At 41.7% G+C, this 20714-nt stretch overlaps 1 protein-coding gene and 1 pseudogene across 2 annotated transcripts in view; both read left to right on the forward strand.

Moving 5' to 3' along the window:
- Positions 1-15361, forward strand: part of PICK1 (protein interacting with PRKCA 1) — a 74312-nt gene extending 58951 nt beyond the window's left edge. The window contains exons 11-13 of the mRNA XM_088468011.1: positions 2018-2068; positions 11013-11157; positions 13767-15361. Coding sequence (XP_088324137.1) covers positions 2018-2068; positions 11013-11157; positions 13767-13990 — 420 coding nt within the window. The 3' untranslated portion in view covers positions 13991-15361. The remainder of the gene's footprint in view (positions 1-2017; positions 2069-11012; positions 11158-13766) is intronic.
- On the forward strand, positions 3065-6296 carry LOC148532248 (uncharacterized; annotated as a pseudogene). Its single transcript, XR_015877753.1, has 2 exons — positions 3065-3487; positions 4928-6296. The product of XR_015877753.1 is annotated as an uncharacterized LOC148532248 (transcript).
- Positions 15362-20714: the final 5353 nt, after the last annotated feature.

A 20714-nucleotide genomic window follows, 5' to 3' on the forward strand; every position in this document is an offset into this window, starting at 1 on the left:
AAAAAAGTACAAAAATATGTTAGACAGTTGTATTCTAGTTTACAAATTGACATATTAACATAAATACATAATATAAACCTGTCAATTACATGTAGGAGACCATAGGAGACAGCTTCCTGTTTGTGACAGTGACATTCTACGGGGAATATGGTTGGACATGAGGAGCGATGTGCAGACTTGAGAGTTAGGAGGAGGGGTGGTAGGCTTCAATAAAAAGATGAGTTTTAAGGGAACACTTAAAGCTGGGAGATTAGGGGAAAGTCTGAGTGCCGGAGAGCATTCCAGAGGTTGGGAGAAGTGCAGGAGAAATTCTGATACCAGAAGTGGTGATCAAGAGGCTGAGTGGGCAGCAGTAGACTGGGTGTGTGCAATGGAGGTTGAGACGTAGTGGTTGATGGCTTTGTAGTTTAGCAATATCATCAGGTTGTAGTTAGTATGCCGGCGGATGAGATGTCGGCTATTGAAATCCCTACTGCAGAATCTTGACAGCCGCTAATCTAATCGAAGATACACCAGGGCGTCTTAGCTGTTAGTTGAGGAGTTAGGGTTAGGCTTTGGGGGAGGAGGTTAGGGTTTGGCACCACTGGGGGTGGTTAAGTTTAGGTACTAAGGGGGGATGATTAGGTTTTGGCACCAAAGGGGGAGGGTTAGGGTGTGGGGTGGGGAGGGTTAGGGTGTAAGGAGGGAGGGTAAAGGGGGATAAGTGGAGAAGGGTTAGTATAGTTATCCGACCCCTGTCGGGATGCCGCTGCCTACTTTTTGACAGCAGGCATCCCAACTGCCGGTATTTCATACCCCACCCATATCATCAATCTTCAAAATTCACTGAATTGTAAACTTCAAATATCCAACAGACCTAAGTAGTGTGTAAGAATCTTTAATACAAACACACAAAAGATGGCCACACGTGTAGCAATCGCATTTTGAGCTAAATATATCTAAGGACATTTTATAGTTAACTAAATCTGTGCAGTATCGAGGCGGACTGAAATGAATATGTACTGAAATGTGACAGTCCCCATAACTATGTAACCGCTGTGGTATTGCAGTTGTAGCAGAGTGCAAATTTCCGTAGGAAACTTAAGTTCTTTGGGGTCCTATAATAGTTGAATTTTGTGAATTAATATGCATGCAAGCTTACAATGCCTGGTATGCATTTACTTCTGTGAAAAGGTTATCCGATTTCTACCAGTAGAGTTGGAGAACTATGGATTCAGGGCCTGATTCAGAGATGAACGCTAATGCAGCTGTATGCAGTGGATGTGTGAAAATCTGCAAATGTCGCAGATACCTAGATTTGTACTGAGACGCCCACCAGCAGCTTTGCAAATCCAAGCGTCTGCGTACAAAAACGCGGCATCGGTCGCAGGTCCTTCAATAATTGGCCTTCTGAGTAACCCTATGGTCGCACAGAATGGCTGCAGGAATGGAGACGCTGGAGCCATGCATACGGATTGTAGTCTGCAACATACCCCAATAATGGTTGCAACTGCCTTCGTTTTTGCTGCCACTCCCCTGTTACCCCCTCCAAAGGCTCCCTGACTGTCAATCATACGGGAAAATAGTAGCTGCGAGCGCCGACGGTAATGTACCTTGACGCATGCGCAGTGCAACCCAGGCACAGGTGCATTTTATCAATAATCGCATTGCAACCCTCTTTGAATCAGGTCTTCAGTCTGCTAGGGCAGGAAATATGGAATGATTGCAGCACCTGCTTGAAATAACTCCTGTTTAGTGAAGAAACATTCTCAATGCATCCAGCTAGGACAGTCCAAATAATATAGTATTCGCTGAGTTCTGATTGCACACACACATACAGTATGGAGGTGCTAAATGGGAGTGGGGTAACTTACTGAGGAAAAGGCGGGAGTTAGTGTTGTGTCTGTTATTTAGAATGGAATTTTATTTATTGATGGTCTTTAATAAGATTGGTTATTTTAATATCGGTACCTGATTTGTGTTTGATACTATAACAAAATATTATCATTAATGTATTTACAATTTAATGTCTTTTCAGTCATACTGTTTAAAAGTGAAAGAGATGGATGACGAGGAATACAGCAGCATAGTAAGTATCAGTATACCTTATATGTAGTTAGGAACATATCTTTTATCTTGTGACAGTGGGGACATTAGATTATACGAAGAAGAAAAAAAAAGAAGAATTTTTGGAGGGCACGCTTATGGATGTGAGAATGTAAATGTATTAAAATATAACTTTTATTAGATATCACTTTAAAGATGGATTCAATTACGTACTATAGATATAAATATAAACCGGGAAAAAAAACATATATATTTGGGCGAAAATAAAGAAAAAGCATATGTATATCTAATCAGAACCTGAACAGGACTAATTCAATGTGAGACCACAATGATATACATATATTGGTAGGGTGACTTTCCTGACGCACACAGAAATTCTATGAGAGACACAATGCAGTGTTCTGTTGTTGTTCTTTGCATAGTTGAAATAAGTCAAAACCTTCTTCCCTTATTAATACAAGCAACATGGATTTATAACTTTGGTTAAATACACAAAGATGTTGTTATTTTCATATCCATATATTTTCCCTAGAAAAAGAATCTTCTTTCTCCTTCTTGTGGCTTATAGGGCCCATACACCTGCACGACCAGCATAAGATCAGATTCATCATACGATTTCCGTTCAATCGCCGCCGGTCCTGACCACATGTTTTTTTGCGTTTTTTTCAACAGGATTTTCATGAGATCAGTCGTACGAACACACGTCACTATACGACGGATCGTGTAAACGGTTGATCGTGTGCCTCACCAAAAACATACGATCGATTGGCCCCAAATTTAAATAGAGGACTGTGTTTAACTGGGGGTATAAAAAATGCCTGCCTCTTCAGCTCTGTGCACTCCTGTTTGCTCTGTGATTAGTGAGGCTTGGTTTTTACCCTGCTGAACGCTCCACATTGCTAGCTACTGTGCATTGCCTTGTATTGCCTAGATTTACAAAGTGCTTCTTGCTCTATTTCCTGTGGTCGGTCTATTTTCTGCTTTTTTGTGGTGATGGATCCCTGCCGTTATAGAGCACTGCTGTCCAATGCTGTGGTCAAGCTGAGTGAGGAGAGGGAGAGGGCCCAGCATAGGAGGAGGATGAGGTCCTGCTGGACCAAGGATTGGCTGCTGGAGAGGGAGAATCAATCCTATATGCCCATGCTGATGGAGATGAGGGAGCACAATCCGGGTGACTATCGCAACTTCCTGCGGATGGATGACACCACCTTTCAGGAATTGCTGTGTCTGGTGACCCCCTATATTCGGAAGCAAGACACCAAATTACGTATTGGCCATCACGGCCGAGGAGAGGCTCGTGGCTACGCTGAGGTATCTGGCTACGGGACGCTCCTTTGAGGACCTAAAGTTTGGGACCCGCATCTCCGCTCAAGCTTTGGGACGCATTATCCCGGAGACCTGCAAGGCTATTGTGAAGGTGCTGCAGTTCCGTTACTGTAAGGTAAGTTAAAACACACACACACCACAACTTTTTTTTGTTCAAAGCAGAGAAAATTTTTATTTAAAGTTCTGCATTTTTGTTTGTGTTAAATTTGCTTTAAAAAAAACACTTATGTGAAACGTGTGTGTATGTATATGTATGTATATGTGTGTGTGTGTGTGTGTGTGTATATGTGTATATATATAATATAAAGATGGGTAAAATGTTAAAACTATCACCAGGTTACCCAATCCCTGGTAAGTATGGTGCGGCATGAGCTTTGGTGTTTGCGGTCCAGATTACAGGGGCGCAAACACATGCAGAAAGTGCAGAATCAGTGGTCCCGGCCCGACTGACATGCACTTCCAGCATGTGTTCCAAGCCGCCTGAGAGTGTGGGTCACAAACACCATGCTGCATTTAGCACCATATTTACCAGGGAGTATGAAACTTCATTAGTAACAAACACGTGTTTAAAATATTTAGGGAAACACATAACAATTATGATAAAACATCATTGTCCTCATTAGTTTCACCTAATAGTGCGAATAAATTGGGTGGAGAGGGTGGGGTAGAAATCGTTTGGTTGGATGCTGCGGTTGGATTAATATTTTCGTAGGATGAGTTGTTTAGGGATTCAGGATGGTAGGTGGAGGTGGTTGGGGGAAGAGATTGGTAGGAGGAGGTGGGGGGGGGGGGGCTGAGTTGTTTGGCTGGAGGAGGTGTTTGGGGGAGCAGGATGGTAGGTGGAGGTGGGTGGAGGAAGAGGTTGGTAGGAGGAGGTGGGGGGGTTTGAGTTGTTTGAAAGGAGGTACTGTTTGTAGCAAGAGGTTGGTAGGTGGAATTGGGTGGGTGATTAGTTTGGAAGGAGGAGGTGGTTGGGGGTGCAGGAAGGTAGGATGAGGTTGGTGGGAGATGAGTTGGGTAGAAGGAGGTGGGTGGACGCAGATTTTGGAAGGTGGAGGTAGGTGGGATATCAGGAAGGTAGGGTGGGTAGTTTCCCGTTGGTGGATGGTATGTTTGGGATGAATAGTAGGTGGGTGTTGGCGTGAGTGTAGGGGTGCTTGGAACTACTGGTGGGGTAATGATGCTAGTGTCTGATGTCAGTAGACATTGCCTTGCTTTAAATATGAGTTCAGATGTCCGTCTTTCAAATTGAAATCTTTGATCCTGGGCCATTCCTTGGACCGCTGCACTGACATAGGAAGCAAAGTTGTCATATTCATCTGGTGGTTTCAATAAGGCCTCTCTGGCCTGACAAAGTAGTGGGTCTTCTTCCTTTTCTAAATTTTTTGTTTTCCGCTTTTGTTTTTTTGGGAATTGGTGTCGTGGGGTTTTGATTGGCAGCAGTAATATCTTTTCCACTGTGTAGGTCTGGGGTGCTGGGGATCTCTGAAGTCTGTCAAAAAAATTGAAAAATTTCAATTTGAGAGTTTAATGTAGTATTCAATTGCTTTCACAGTTCCCTACAACCACAGAAGAGTGGATAGCCATTGGGGAGGAGTTTGAGAGCCATTGGCACTTCCCTAACTTCGGAGCTATCGACAGAAGGCATATTAGGATTAACCAACCTGCCAACAGTGGTTCCTACTACTACAATTATAAGGGCTACTTCAGTGTTGTTCTGATGGCTGTGGTGAACGCAAACTATGAGATTATGTTTGTCGATGTGGGGAAGAACGGGCGTTCTTCTGACGGTGGCTCCTTTCAGAAGACGTCATTCTACCAAAGGCTCACCAGTAACACCCTACATTTGCCGCCAGAGAGGCAACGAAACATGGGCTGAATTTTGTATTTGTGGCTGACTAGGCTTTCGCCCTTCATGAACATTTAATGAAGCCATTCCCACAGAGGGCCTTAAACCATGATAAGCGTGTGTTCAATTACCGCCTATCAAGTGCAAGGCTAATTGTGGAGAATGCCTTTGGGATCTTGAGCAACCGATTCAGGATTTTGCATACCCCCATAAATTTAAAGGTGGAGAAGATTGACTGGGTGGTCATGGCTTGCTGTATCCTGCACAACTTCATGCGCAAGAAAGCCACCCAGCAAAGGTTATTGGGCACACCTGCAGTTGAAGACCCTGATCATCCGGAAGAGGTTGCTCCATTCCCCTCAGTGGGGGTCCCAGCGGTTATGGAAACCGGCTCTTCTCTGGTCAGAGAAGAATATATGGTCTATTTTAACGGGGATGGTGCAGTGTCGTGGCAAGAGCAGTCTATTTAAAACTTTGGAACTTACCATAGATGACTCTGCCGAACCACCAACATCCTCTTCCAGCAGGCTACACTCTGACTCCGCCATCACCTCTAGAGAAGGTCTCCCAGGATCCTGCTGTACCAGGAACATCATCAGCTCATAATACCATAGCGTGGGTGTGTATATGCTGTCGGCACCAGCTCCCGAGCGTTTGGAATCCTCCACCTTCTTGTACTGTTTAATGAAGGCAGTACGTAGATTCTGGATCTTTTGGCGCACCCACACTAGGGACGATGCATCATCGTGATATGGCTTACTATACTCTGACAATTGCAGTAAGGCCTGGTTACGCTTCTGTCTGTTGTACATTTTGGACTTTGTACGCCAAAACAGTCAAGGTGCCTGTTTAGCTCGATAAAGCCAGTTATGATTTCTGGTTCACAATCCAGAGACCTTCCTATGGTGAAAAAAAATAAAAATGTAAAGTAAAAAGGACATATTCATTGGGTGGTTTTAGTATGGCCACCCCCAACATTGGGGGTGGCCATTGAACTATGGGGCCCCTGTGTGGACTTATATTCTGGTATTTGAATTTTGGGAATATGTGTCCCAAAGTGTTCTATTAATGTGTTTTAGGATTATTGTTTTGTTGTTATTAAAAAAGTTCAAATGTTATTTATTGTGCATAATTGTCTATGGCAGGGGTCTTCAACCTTTGGCCCTCCAGCTGCTGTGGAACTACACATCCCAGCATGCCCTGCCACCGTTTTTATATAACAGCATGCTAAAACTGTGGCATGGCATCCTGGGATCTGTAGTTCCACAGCAACTAGAGGGCCAAAGGTTGAAGACCCCTGGTCTATGTTGTCAAGCTTATATCCAATTTTGTAGCAGTATATGTGCTTTACATTATTACATTGAGAAAACATGGCCGGTGGAGGGTGTAGTGACCGATGGTCATAGGAACAAAAACAAAGGTGGCTGCTAGGCACATAGGTGGGCAAGGAGCATGGCTGGCCAAACAGGGTGTGCCCATTGTGTGCCGGGCTCCAAGCTACGGACACTATACAAATGCAAAACATTGGTGACCAGTGGGCATTGTGGGGGACATAATAGGTAGATGGCGGGCATTGCTAGGCACATAGGTGGGCAAGGAGCATGGCTGGCCAAACAGGGTGTGCCCATTGTGTGCCGGGCTCCAAGCTACGGACACTATACAAATGCAAAACATTGGTGATCAGTGGGCATTGTGGGGGACACAATAGGTAGATGGTGGGCATTGCAAGGCACATAGGTGGCCAAGGAGCATGGCTGGGCAAACAGGGTGTGGCCATTGCTGGGAAAACAGACAAGTTCAGTGTCTGCAGGGCAACAACCGCTATGCATAAATATTGGGACATTGACAGAATTTTCATATTTTGACCTCTATTCACCGCCACAATGGCTTTGAAATGAAACAAACAAGATGTGCTTTAACTGCAGACTTTCAAATTGAATTTGAGGGTAATTACATCCAAATCAGGTGAACGGTGTAGGAATTACAACGGTTTCTATATGTGCCTTCCACTTTTTAAGGGGCCAAAAGTAATGGGACAAACTAAACAATCCTAAATCTAACTTTCACTTTTTAATACTTTGTTGCAAATCCTTTGCAGGCAATTACAGCCTGAAGTCTGGAACGCATAGACCTCACCAGAAACTGGGTTTCATCCCTGGTGATGCTCTGCCAGGCCTCTACTGCAAATGTCTTCAGTTCCTGCTTGTTCTTGGGGCATTTTCCCTTCAGTTTTGTCTTCATCAAGTGAAATGCATGCTCAATCGGATTCAGGTCAGGGGATTGACTTGGCCATTGCATAACATTCCACTTTTTAGCCTTACAAAACTCTTTGGTTGCTTTTGCAGTATGCTTTGGGTCATTGTCCATCTGCACTGTGAAGTGCCGTCCAATGAGTTCTGAACCATTTGACTGAATATGAGCATATAATATTGCCCGAAACACTTCAGAATTCATTCTGCTGCTTTTGTCAGCAGTCACATCATCAATAAATACAAGGGAACCAGTTCCATTGGCAGCCATACATGCGCACACGCCATGACACTACCACCACCATGCTTCACTAGTGAGGTGTTATGTTTTGGATCATGAGCAGTTCCTTTCCTTCTCCATACTCTTCTCTTCCCATCACTCTGGTACAAGTTGATCTTTGTCTCATCTGTCCATAGGATGTTGTTCCAGAACTGTAGTGGCTTTTTTAGATGTTGTTTGGCAAACTCTAATCTGGCTTTCTATTTTTGTGGCTCACCAATGTTTTACATCTTGTGGTGAACCCTCTATATTCACTCTTGTGAAGTCTTCTCTTGATTGTTGACTTTGACACATATACACCTACCTCCTGGAGAGTGTTCTTGATTTGGTCAACTGTTGTGAAGGGGTTTTTCTTCACCAAGGAAATAATTCTTCTGTCATCCACCACAGTTGTTTTCCGTGGCCTTCAGGGTCTTTTGGTGTTGCTGAACTCTCCGGTGCGTTCTTTCTTTTTAAGAATGTTCGAAACAGTTGATTTGGCCACACCTAATGTTTTTGCTATCTCTCTGATGGGTTTGTTTTGAATTTTCAGCCTAATGATGGCTTCCTTCACTGATAGTGACAGCTCTTTGGATCTCATATTGAGAGTCGACAGCAACTGATTCCAAATGCAAATGTCACACCTAGAATCAACTCCAGACCTTTTACCTGCTTAATTGATAATGAAATAACGAGGGAATAGCCCACACCTGTCCATGAAATAGCTTTTGAGTTGATAGTCCCATTACTTTTGGCCCCTTAAAAAGTGGGAGGCACATATAGAAACTGTTATAATTCCTACACCGTTCACCTGATTTGCATGTAATTACCCACAAATTAAATCTGAAAGTCTGCAGTTAAAGCACATCTTGTTTGTTTCATTTCAAAGCCATTGTGGTGGTGAATAAAGGCCAAAATATGAAAATTCTGTCAATGTCCCAATATTTATGCACCTGACTGTATATGCCAAACATTGGTGGCCAGTGGCCTTTCTATATACTATACATACCTGCACAACCGTGGCTCCAGAAAAAAAGCTGTTCCTCTCCATTTGGGTACTGTCTGCAGTGGGCATACACAGGAACTTGTCACTCAAGTGGCGGGACTCGGACGTTCAGACGCATGATGCGTCGTATGCTGAAAAATATGGCACGATCAGCATACGAATACGACGAATAAGATGTGCTGCACATATGAACATAAGATCCGATTGAAGGAGCAGCGGGAGCGCGCATCATATCATATCACAGTTAAAAAATACACGATTTCGACAAGATTGATCGTACGGCGAGTCGAAAAACGTATAATCGTCCAAAAAAGGCGTAGGTGTATGGGGGCCTTTAGTGTTATTATACAGACTCAAAATATTTTTTTATTCCCTGCATAGGAAACAATAAAACTTTCACTACTTGTTGGATTATTTAACAAAATATTAGAACAGCGTGGCATCTCCCTCCTTTTGTGTGACAGTGGGGACATGCATAAAATATGCAAAAAGCTGATATTAATATCAAATGTTTTTAAAAATTGGAGGTTTATTTGTTTTACAATAAAAATAGATAACCTTCAAATTGTGCGCAAGAGCAGCTTTAGTAAGTATATTCAAATCTACTGGGATTCACCATTCCCAAGATAACAAATGAGAACAATACTAATTAGAAGATGAGGATACACAAGGCAAAGCGCTACTAAATGGTGTGACACAAAATTCTGTGAATCAATAAACAAAGATAAAAAAAGGAATATAAAGAAATACAATACATCCCTTCCTAAGTAATGGTGAATTTTCTTCTATTTGTTTTCTCCCCGGTTTAACCGTGATGGTATCCAGGTGCATAAAGAAAGGTACAAAAATACACACAATGGGTGGTATTGTTTGATACAATCAGTAATTCTTCAATTCTGATCACTGATTGCTTTCCACTGGTAATTCAGGCATACCGAACTCACACTGGAACAACTTGCTGGTAAACATGTAAAGGTATCTTATCTTTCCAACCATGTAAACCATTCACTGCAGTAAATATGTGCGGAAACAGGCGTACCCAAACTCACTTTAGCTTTGGTAAGTGAAAATATACAAAGATTTCTTTATAGGGAGGAGTGGAGAATATATAGTATTAAGCGTACCACACTCACAGCAACAGGTGTAGAAATCCTCCTATCTGGGTTTCTTTATGTCCAATTGGACTCCATACCAGCCGGCAAAAGTGAGTTTGTGTACGCCTGTTTCCGCACATATTTACTGCAGTGAATGGTGTACATGTTGCTCCAGTGTGAGTTCGGTATGCCCCTATTACCAGTGGAAAGCAATTGGTGATCAGGATTGAAGAAATTAAGTACTGATTGTATCAAACAATACCACCCATTGTGTGTATTTTTGTACCTTTCTTTATGCACCTGGATAGCATCACGGTTAAACCGGGGAGAAAACGAAAAGAAGAAAATTCACCATTACTTAGGAAGGGATGTATTGTATTTCTTATATTCCTTTTTTTATCTTTGTTTATTGATTCACAGAATTTTGTGTCACACCAAACAAAGATAAAAAAAGGAATATAAGAAATACAATACATCCCTTCCTAAGTAATGGTGAATTTAGTTTTCGTTTTCTCCCCGGTTTAACCGTGATGGTATCCAGGTGCATAAAGAAAGGTACAAAAATACACACAATGGGTGGTATTGTTTGATACAATCAGTACTTCTTCAATCCTGATCACTAATTGCTTTCCACTGGTACTTTTGCTGGTTGGAACGAAGATCTAGGGGTTCTATGTACTAAGCAGTGATAAGTGACAGAGTGAAAAGTGATAAGTCTGTGATAAGTGCCAGCCAATCAGCTTCCAACTGTCATCTCACAGGCTGTGTTTGAAAATGACAGTTGGGAGCTGATTGGCTGGCACTTATCACAGACTTATCACTTTGTCACTTATCACTGCTTAGTACATAGAACCCCTAGTAATGTTTGGGAACAAATGACAATTGACCATTTGCTCCCAAATGCTGGAAAACGGACAAAATTGCTAGTTCGGACAAATTGGATAAATCATATAGATTTAGCCATTTTTACTGTTTTCCAGTGTTTGGGAACAAATGGTTGATTGTAATTAGCTCCCTTACATTACCAGATTTTCGTTCCAACCAGCCAGATTGGACAGATATCTTGTAGTGTGCATCTATCTTATGAAAGCTTTCAAAGGAAAAGCCCCAAATTAGGGGCTTTGCTTAAGCATAAGTAAAACTCTTTCTTAGTCACTGTGTAAATAACTTCTTTGCTTTTCAGGCACTGGGAGAGCCATTGTATCGTGTTAGTACTGGAAATTATGAATATCGGTTGATATTACGTTGTCGGCAGGAAGCACGAACGCGTTTCGCTAAGATGAGGAAAGATGTCTTAGAAAAGATAGAGCTCTTAGACCAGAAACATGGTAAGTGTATCCAACAAGATTAGCTGTGAAGTGAGAAATAGGGATGCCTACTGATGATGCAAGTTACAAGTCACATTTTTTTTTAGGGCATCTGTTGCCAGAATACCAGTGAAGTAGTGGTTAGTCTGTGTAACAAGGTTATGAAGAGATTAATTTGAGACTGCTGTTCTTACCAAAAGTACACAGTCCTACATCACACAGACCACACTATTAAGAAAGGCTATATTAAAAAAACAATGTTTTTTTCAATTGCAGTTTCACAATTTTCGCTTTACTTATGCTAACCCCTTTTTTGTGTGTGCTGTAATGTGCAAGAACTTTTCTTTATCTCTTCTTCAACACAGAGATGTTCCAAGGTGTTAAATTAATATGAATTGTATCTGTACAGATGGATGTTGTGTGGGGTAATGGAGCAAAAACCTTAAATGCACACAAGTAACTAGTATGCAGTCTAATAGACCCTAAGTGATAGATGCCTGTTGTCTCTTATCTGTTATGCACTGCTAAAATATTATCTTTGTAAGCATTTCTTGTGTGCAGCCTGCACTTTCCAGGGGAGTTATTCCTTACACACAGACCAATTGCCTAGCATTGTTTAGTGGTAGATTTGAATACATTTCCTATATCACTATATACTGTAGTTGCCAAAAAAAACATACCACTACAAAACCTCTACTTGCTTCTAGTATCCAATAAGTAGAAGACAGATCAAATAAGTTAATGTGCACAGGGAATATGAGCCCTTTAGAGAAAGGTAGTGCACACTGACAACCAAAAGGATGGAAGGCCCTGTCTGTGAAAGTTTAGTCTTAGGGGACTGTAGTAGTAGAGTATGTAATTGGTGAATTCTTAATATTATTCAGCAGTCTCAAGCTGCTCAGGACCTTCCGGAATTGCCAATCATTTCAGTTTTGTTTCACAAAAACATAGAATTTGGCATTTAGTCACTGTATGTTTGTGTAAATATATATAAATAACATTTTGCATATTATATATAATAACTTCCATTGTACAGTCTAAAGCTGGGCATCCACTATACAATTTTCTGTCAGATATCTGTCCAATCTGGCTGGTTAGAAAGAAAACCTGGTAATGTATGGGAGCAAATGACAATCGTCCATTTGCTCACAAACACTGGAAAATAGCCGGATGTTCAGACAAATTTGTTAAAACACACAAATGTAACCAATTTGAATAATTTTTTTTGTCCTTTTTTCAGTGTTTAAAATCATATGATTGACTGTCATTTGCTCCCATACATTACCAGGTTTTCATTCCAGCCAGATTGGACGATATATCTGACAGAAAATTGTATAGTGTATGCCCAGCTTAAACATGTTATTAGTTCAGTGCCCTCATACTAAATCCTTTATATACTGAAGTGCCAAAAGTAATGGGATAGATGCCAAGTATTGTGTAGAACCCCCTCTAGCCCGGCAAAGTGCAGCAACTCGACGTGGCATCAATTCCATAAGGGTACGGAAGACCTTTGGAGAGATGTTAACCCATGCCGTCTGGATAGCTTCCCACAGCTCCCTGATATTTGTAGGGGCAGGATCTTGGGTGCAAATGGACCTCTCCTTCACGTCCCATAAATGCTCGTTTGGGTTCATGTCTGACAAACGTGGTGGCCACACCATTAGTCGGACCTCTCCAGATTGCCCTTTGAACCAATTCCTGACTACTTGGGACCGATGACACATTGTCCTGCTGGAATATTCCATCTTTGTGGAGGTACATGAAGTCCAAGGAAGGGCTGCAAATGGTCATAAAGCAATGCAACGTAATGGTTTCCGGCCAATGATGTGTTCAGGCGGACCTGATCCACGCTACGTGAACATACCCCACACCATTATGGAGTCACCACCAGCCTGCACGGTACCTTGTTGACAACTGGGGTCCATGGTCTCATGGGGTTTGCGCCACACCCAAACCCTACCAACTGGAACCATGACTCATTGGGCATATGTTGCCAGTACTCCAGGGTCCAATTAGCGACATCAGGAGCCAAGGTGAGGTGCTGTATCTGGTATTGTAGTGTTAACAGGGGCACTCTGTTGGGTCTTCAGATACAATATTCTATTATAAGCTAAAGAACGCTGCACTGACCTGCTGGATATGTGTCTGGTGCCTCCTGCATTGAATGTGGATGTGATTTGAGCCAATGTCACTTGTATGTTACCACAGACAATTTTGGCAAGACGTTGTTGGTCATGATCATTAAGCACCAGTGGTCGGCCACTGTGCTCTCCACTGTCGGTGGTAATGCCTTTCATGAGGTATCCCCAAGGAATGTTGAATGTCCGCACAACTTCGGAAATGGAGTGTCCCATCCGTCAGGCACACACTATCATGCCCTGTTCGAACTCCGAAAATTCATGTCGCCTTGCTGGTGTCCGATTACAACTGATGCAAGTCTGGACATTTCTAACACATCATGGTACGGTGACCTACCATTACCTTACATACTGCTATCCCATGACTTTTGGTACTTCAGTGTAATAAAAAAGGAAAATAGATTTCACATTTACCAGTGACAATGTTGTGTTGTAAGTGAATACACTTGTATTAGAATATCATCTTACTCCGTGTCCTTCTTTGTCCTCCAGTACAAGATATTGTGTTCCAGCTTCAGCGCTTTGTCTCTGCAATGTCTAAATATGATGACCAGTGCTATGAGGTCCTGAAAGGGGCAGATATCTTCCCTATTGAAGTGGACCTGGCCCACACAACTCTTGCGTATGGTCAGGTTGATGAATACACAGATGAAGAGGAAGAGTTGAAGAAGAGGAAGGAGGAAGACAAAGAGGAGAAACTGATTGATGATGAATAGCCATTCACATAAGAACATATTTTAATATGTGTTCATTTGTTTAGAGTGGAATTTTGTTTAAGATCCCACTTTTACAAAGTTGTAATAAAATAATACACTACATTGACCTGAAAATGTGCATTGTCAGGAAAATGCTTCATGCGTGACTTTATTTTGTTGGGGACTATAATGAATGTATGAGAAATGGGGGTGAAGTTTTAAAATGGGTTTATGGGACTGGTAACTGGGGTTTATGTATTGCATTTCATTAAAACATATACTTACTGTAGTAGATAAAATGAAAAGCAAAAATACTAACTTGCTTTACAAAGATTGGTATTTTTCTATGTGAAAGCAAACCTTGTTCTCTATTCATGTTAGTGGCTTTAGACATTTCAGCTATGATGGCATTGCCCTGTCTTTCCTTATTGTGTCCTCAAGATGGTGTTTTGGTGGGATCGTCCTGCCAAGTATCCAACCGTTGCCTGCCTGCTCTAATTGTCCTAAGGTTCAATAATAGAGACCTTTTGAGAGTAGCATGCAAGCCGTGGTAGGTAATTCAAACCTGCTCTGGCTAGATGTGTTAAGTGAATTAGCCACTTGTTTCAGCTGAAGATATAGGCAATTCAACAGATCACTACATCTATTGTACACCTTTTACCCTTAGCACTGAATGAGCAGTCATGGTCCTTCGTCTCTGAAAGCGTTCTGCATCTCTGGCTACAAATGGTTGCAGGCAGGATATAGCAGGGTTCCTAGAAAGAGCATTGTGCGAAAAAGAGGAGGTTTTAAGTGGAAATGTAATATAAAGATGATGTCCACATATAGATTGTCACTTCAAACAAAGAAGGTGCACCTTTTCAGAAACTTGTACACAGCTTTGCATTGGATGCAATGTTTTGTATTTTTTGCTGTGTGAATAATGTTCTTACTGCTGTGTATATCCAATTTTTTTTGGGACAGACGACTTTCTTTGGGCATTACTATTTTTCTTTTAATGTGTTTTTTATTTTAAAATTTTAATGGAATAATTTGTTGAAAACGGTCATTTTAACTTATTCTATCTAGGGGAGAGTTTCACAAACTCAGTTCTCAGGGCACCCTAACACTCCAGGGTTTAAGGATATTCATACTTGACAACACAGGTGACTTAATTAGCACCTCAGTCAATTTGATTTAACCACCTGTGCTCAACCATGGATATCTCTAAAACCTGAACTGTTGGGGTGCATTGAGGAATGCGTTTGGGGAAATTATAAACAACTAGTTCGCAGAAATATGCCACAATGTTATCAGCTGTTTCTCGCTCTTACAAGAATACCAAATGTATATTGTTTACACAAGGTCTAATGAAGTTCTATGCTCTTGAAATAAAGCTATACTTACAAATTTCTAATGTGTATATTTATTAGCATATATTGTGAACTGAGCACTATATCCAGAAAAAGGACCTACAAATGTAATAATTTTAGTTTATTTTATATTTAGAAAAAAAATAAAATGCTTTATTCTCTACCAACACTTCATTTACTGGTTTAATTGTTTTCCAAGGAATATGCAACTGGGCAAACACATCCCAAAATATTTTAACAACAACTTCTGGAGATAACGCACATATATTTACTTTATTGCCTGATAATAATATGATTGATATGACATTTTCTAATTTTCCTACACCATACAGTGTAATCCTGTCACTAATATGGCAACCCCCACAGTATTTTATATAGAAATAGCTGGATAATTTTGCTGTATTTGTTGTTTGGGAATAGTTGGATTGGGTAATTTTTGGGGGTAATTTTTTTTGTTCTTGCTAGCATTCATTGCAACAACTAAATCAGAATTAGTATTTCTCATTAGATTCAGTGGTTAATTTTTCAGATCAGGCATTTGCCAATATTCTGAAATAGAGATGTGCGCTGTTCCATTTTTGCTGGTATTGGTTCTAATTCGTCATCTGGTTTTGGTTTTGCTAAAATGTAGTGTTTGAATTTGGTTTTGGTATTGTAATTTAAAAATAAAAAAATTTTTTTTCAAAAATTGACAAAAAAAAACCTAAAAGCACATAATTTTGGTGTCAGGATTCAGCCTGGGATTGGCTGTTACTCATCGCGGCGCTGGCTTTCCCTGATTAGCCGTGCAGTCAGACACCAGGTGCAGCAGCGGGTGACACTCTTGAGTATTCTCCACAGGGCCCTGTTGATTTCCACGCAGTCCTCCATATCGGAGATCTGACCAGGGGGCCGTGACCTGCTCATTGGGTGCAGCTAAGCCCATTTCCCATTTGGAGGGGTCACTGGTGAAAACCACCAATGAGTTAGACATGAGCCTCTGGTCAGGTCTCGTCAACACCCAGAATTAGCCGATGAGCAAGTCGTGTATATACTTCCTTCTCGTCTACTGCTTCCTCCCCACCTAGTCACCCCGACTCCCAGTCTTCTAACTGGAAACCTCAAGGGCCAAGTTGTGACAGTTTTTTCAGGCCACATGGATGCCGAGGGTCTCCAAGGTGCCGGGGCAATGCAGAACCTTGCCTCTCGTATGGATAATCAAGAAGCGGCTCAGCAGCAGGTGGCACACTGTCTTTAGAAACTTTCTACTCTGTTAATTACTGTTCAGTCAACCCTAGCTTCAGTGGCTCCGGCTTCTTCAATAACCTTACCCGTGAATTCTCCTCCTGCGTCATCTCCAACGAGGTCTCATCTTCAATTACCTACCCCCAATCGTTTTGATGGAAACCCTAAACTCTGCCGTGGTTTCATTAACCAGTGTGAGATGCAATTTGAATGTCTGCCTCTGAATTTCCCCACATGAAGATTAAAAGTAGCCTATTTTATTACTCTCTGGATCTGCTCTGGAATGGGTCTCTCCTTTGTGGGAACGTGCAGACGCCTTGGTCTCCCAATTATGAGGATTTCATTTGCTCTTTTAAAAGGATCTTCGATGAACCAGGCAGGTCTATTTCTGCCTCTTCGGATATTCTACAGATTTGCCAGGGTTCATGTAATATGTACGTGGTCCAGTTTTAAACCATCACATCCAAGTTGGAATGGAATGAGCTCTTAGGGCTGCTTTCTTACATGGTTTTTCTGAAAAATAAAAGATGAGTTGGCTTCGCGAGACCTACCTGATTCACTCTAAATTAATTTCTCTCTATGTTAAGATAGATCTTCGTCATAGAGAAAGACAGTCAAGTAAGTGGCGAGAGGATCAAAGATCGCCATAAGTCTACCAATATGAATCCCCCTCCACCCAAGGATGAACCTATGCAAATAAACCAATCTCGTTTGACACCAGCTGAGCGGACTTGCGGTATCCGTGATAAGCTTTGCATTTACTGTCTTTCCTCAGCTCTCGGGAAACAAGAAACCCTGACCGTTTCTGGGAGTGTCTGGTTGGGGGTTCTATCTAACTCCTCCTGCTTATCTGCTTTCTTTTCGCCTGTCAAAGTCCGTACTGGGTCCCGCACCAAGAGAATAAATGCCTTAATTGACTCTGGAGCAGCAGGAAACCTTATCTAACTCTGGTGTGTGAATTTAAGGTTATGATTAAATCACTTCCCCGGACGTTGGCCCTCTCAGCTGACGATGGCAATACTGGAAAGTACCATTACATCACTTTTGCTACCTGTCTCACTCAGTATAGGTGTTTTGCATCAAGAAGAAATCAAACTTCTAGTGCTTACTTAATAGAACTAATGTTTTAGTTCTTGGATTACCTTGGCCAATAGTCCTACTATTGATTGGTCTACCATGCATATCTTGGCATAGGGACCCAATTGCCATTAGAAATGTCTTCCTCGTATAGTTACTTTGAGGACTTATCAAGCTATTCATGAGACCTCTTCTTTCAGTGCAACTCCAGTTCCCATGGTTAAAAGTTCTAAACAAGGTCCTCAAGTGCCTGAACCCTACCAGGAATTTTGTGATGTTTTTTGTGAACAATCCGCTGATAAATTAGCTCCTCTCCACCCGTGGGATTGTGCCATTAAATTGGTGCCTGGGAAGGCTCCACCTCCGTGGTCGTATTTATCCACTCTCAGTCCCAGAAACTGCGACCATGTCTGATTATATCAGGGAAAACTTAACCAAAGGTTTCATCCGGCCATCTATGTCTCCCGCCGGAGCAGGTTTTTTCTTTGTTGAAAAGAAGGACTGGGGCTTTAGGCCTTGTATCGACTACCGTGGATTAAATGAGATCACTGTGAAGAATATGTATCCTCTTCCTCTCATTTCTGAACTCTTCGATAAGGTGCGTGGTGCCACCATCTTTACTAAACTAGATCTTCGAGGGGCCTACAACCTAATTCGAATAAAGGAAGGTGACAAATTGAAGCCTGTGTTCCATGCTCGCGACGGCCACTACGAGCATTTAGTGATGTATTTTGGCCTTTGCAACACCCCAGCAGTCTTCCAGGGTTATGTGAATGAGTTTTTTCGGGATATTCTTTATCATACTGTAGTGGTCTATTTGGAAGATATTTAGATTTTTTTCGAGGAACATTGAGTCTCATCGTATTCATGTAAAAGAGTTCCTTTCCCGTCTTCGAACCCATCACCTATTTGTAAAAATTTCTAAGTGTATTTTTGAAAAGCCTTATGTGCTATTCCTTTGTCATATCATTTCAGGGGAATCCTTACAGATGGAACCAGAAAAGAGGAGTGCCATTCAGGATTGGCCACAGCCTAATTCCTTGAAAGCTGTTCAACGGTTTCTCGGTTTTTCAAACTACTACTGAAGGTTTATCCACACCATAGTGACCCCCATTACAGTGCTCAGGAAGAAAGGGACTAATCCTTCTCTTTGGTCACCATCTACTGTAGCCACCTTCCAGACCCTTAAACAGGCATTCTCCTCTGCTCCTATTCTGTGTCAACCGGATGTAAATAAGCCGTTTACAGTTTAAGTAGATGACGCCTCAGTCGGGGTGGAAGCCGGATTATCTTAAGTGGCCTGGATGAACGGAATCACCCCGGTGGATTTTTCTCTCGCAAGTTTTCACCAGTGGAAAGAAACTACGCTATTGTTAACCAGGAATTATTGGCCATGAAACTTGCACTCGAGGAATGGAGACATCTATTGGAAGCAGCCAAGTTCCCGGTAACTATTTTTACTGGCTACAAGAACCTGCTTTATTTGAAGACAGCTCAATGTCTTAATCCCAGACAGGCGTGCCGGGCTCTTATTTTTCTCCAGGTTTTATTCCAAGGTTTTGTTTTGCCCTGGAGTACAGAATCAGAAAGCTGACGGTCTATCTAGATCCTTTTTGCCTCTGGAGGAAGATAAAAATCAACATAAAACCCATTCTATTCTTATTCCGCTAGTGTTTGCTCATACTCAAGTAAATTCCATTCCTCCTCCGGGCAAAGTCTTTGTGGCTCCCAATCTTCGTAAAAACTTACTTACTTGGGCCCATGCCTTTCTGTTTGCAGGTCATTCTGGCATTCATAAGACCTTTAAACTCCTTCAACGTTCCTACTGGTGCCGTCCATGAAAGAGGATGTCAGTAACTTAATCGTCTTCTGTGTAAAGTGCGCCCAGCACAAATCTGTTCGAAGAAAGGCAGTGGGTCCTCTGACCTTTAACGATTCCGTCAAGTCAACTGACTCATTTATCCATGGACTTCATTTCTGAGTTACCTTTCCCCAAGGGTCACAACACGATCTGGATACTGGTGGACCGATTTTCCAAAATAGCTCACTTCATACTGTTAACAAAGCAAGTGGTAGGAACTCTCTACCCAGCTCCCGGCGCTAATAATTTAATATATACACAATTGGCACGTATTAAATCAGCAAGCAGCATGTGTAGGAAGTTTAGTGTCAAAACTTAAAAAAATTACAAGATTAAACATAAAAAGACAGAAACACTGTGCTAGATGTCGGCCTAAACAAATATAGGTAAAAATATATAGATAAATATAAATAAATCCAAGTATTATAATAAAAAAAATGATATCACATATAAATACATATTGAGGATACAATCCATGTAACTAATTTCCATAGAAACAAACATAAAACATAGAAATAGAAAGTCACATCTGGTTAAATAAAGTGTTGCTGGTAATTTGTTCTGTTTGTAAACATCAGATTGAATAGAGTCCAATTTTGGTGGTAATTGAATATCTATCTTCTTGTAAAAAGGTAACGCAATTGTAGCAGTTAATAGAAAGTATCTTTTACATCTGTGCTGGCGTCCCAGTACAGACACTGTGTCATATGAACACGGTAACAGTCTGTTACATATGGCTTTCTCTCTACTATATATTAGTTGATTTGAAGTGAGAGCCGGGTGTGTATGGTCACAGCTACAAGGTATATTCTCTCACCTCTCCAGGATCCACCGCCACAAAGTGAGGCGTCTGTAGGTAGCTGCAGCTACAAACTGTATTTTGCTCACCTTTCAAAGAATGTCTTGTGGGTCAGTGAGAAGACCCGTTTCCGTGATATAGAACCACACCGTTTCCCTTGTTACCGGATGAGTTAGTTGGAACACTGCTGCTTGCGGCTTGTGTGCATGCTGGCTCACCTCTCCACAAGGAATAGGCGCCCGCTGGGTCAAATCAATTTGGCAGATTGACGTGCACTGTTTGTCCCATAGCAGTAAATCTAGGTGATGGAAATGAATCCTAGTAGCTTCTCCGTCCTGGGTAGTGAGAGCTGATGGAAGCCGTTTGAGCGGAGATAGATGAAAATATGGTTAAGCTGTAAGACCATTCAAAAAAGCTTCTGCCATAACAGAT

Source organism: Taudactylus pleione, unplaced genomic scaffold (genome assembly GCF_031769625.1).
Source record: "Taudactylus pleione unplaced genomic scaffold, aTauple2 ptg000080l, whole genome shotgun sequence".
Taxonomy (NCBI): domain Eukaryota; kingdom Metazoa; phylum Chordata; class Amphibia; order Anura; family Myobatrachidae; genus Taudactylus; species Taudactylus pleione.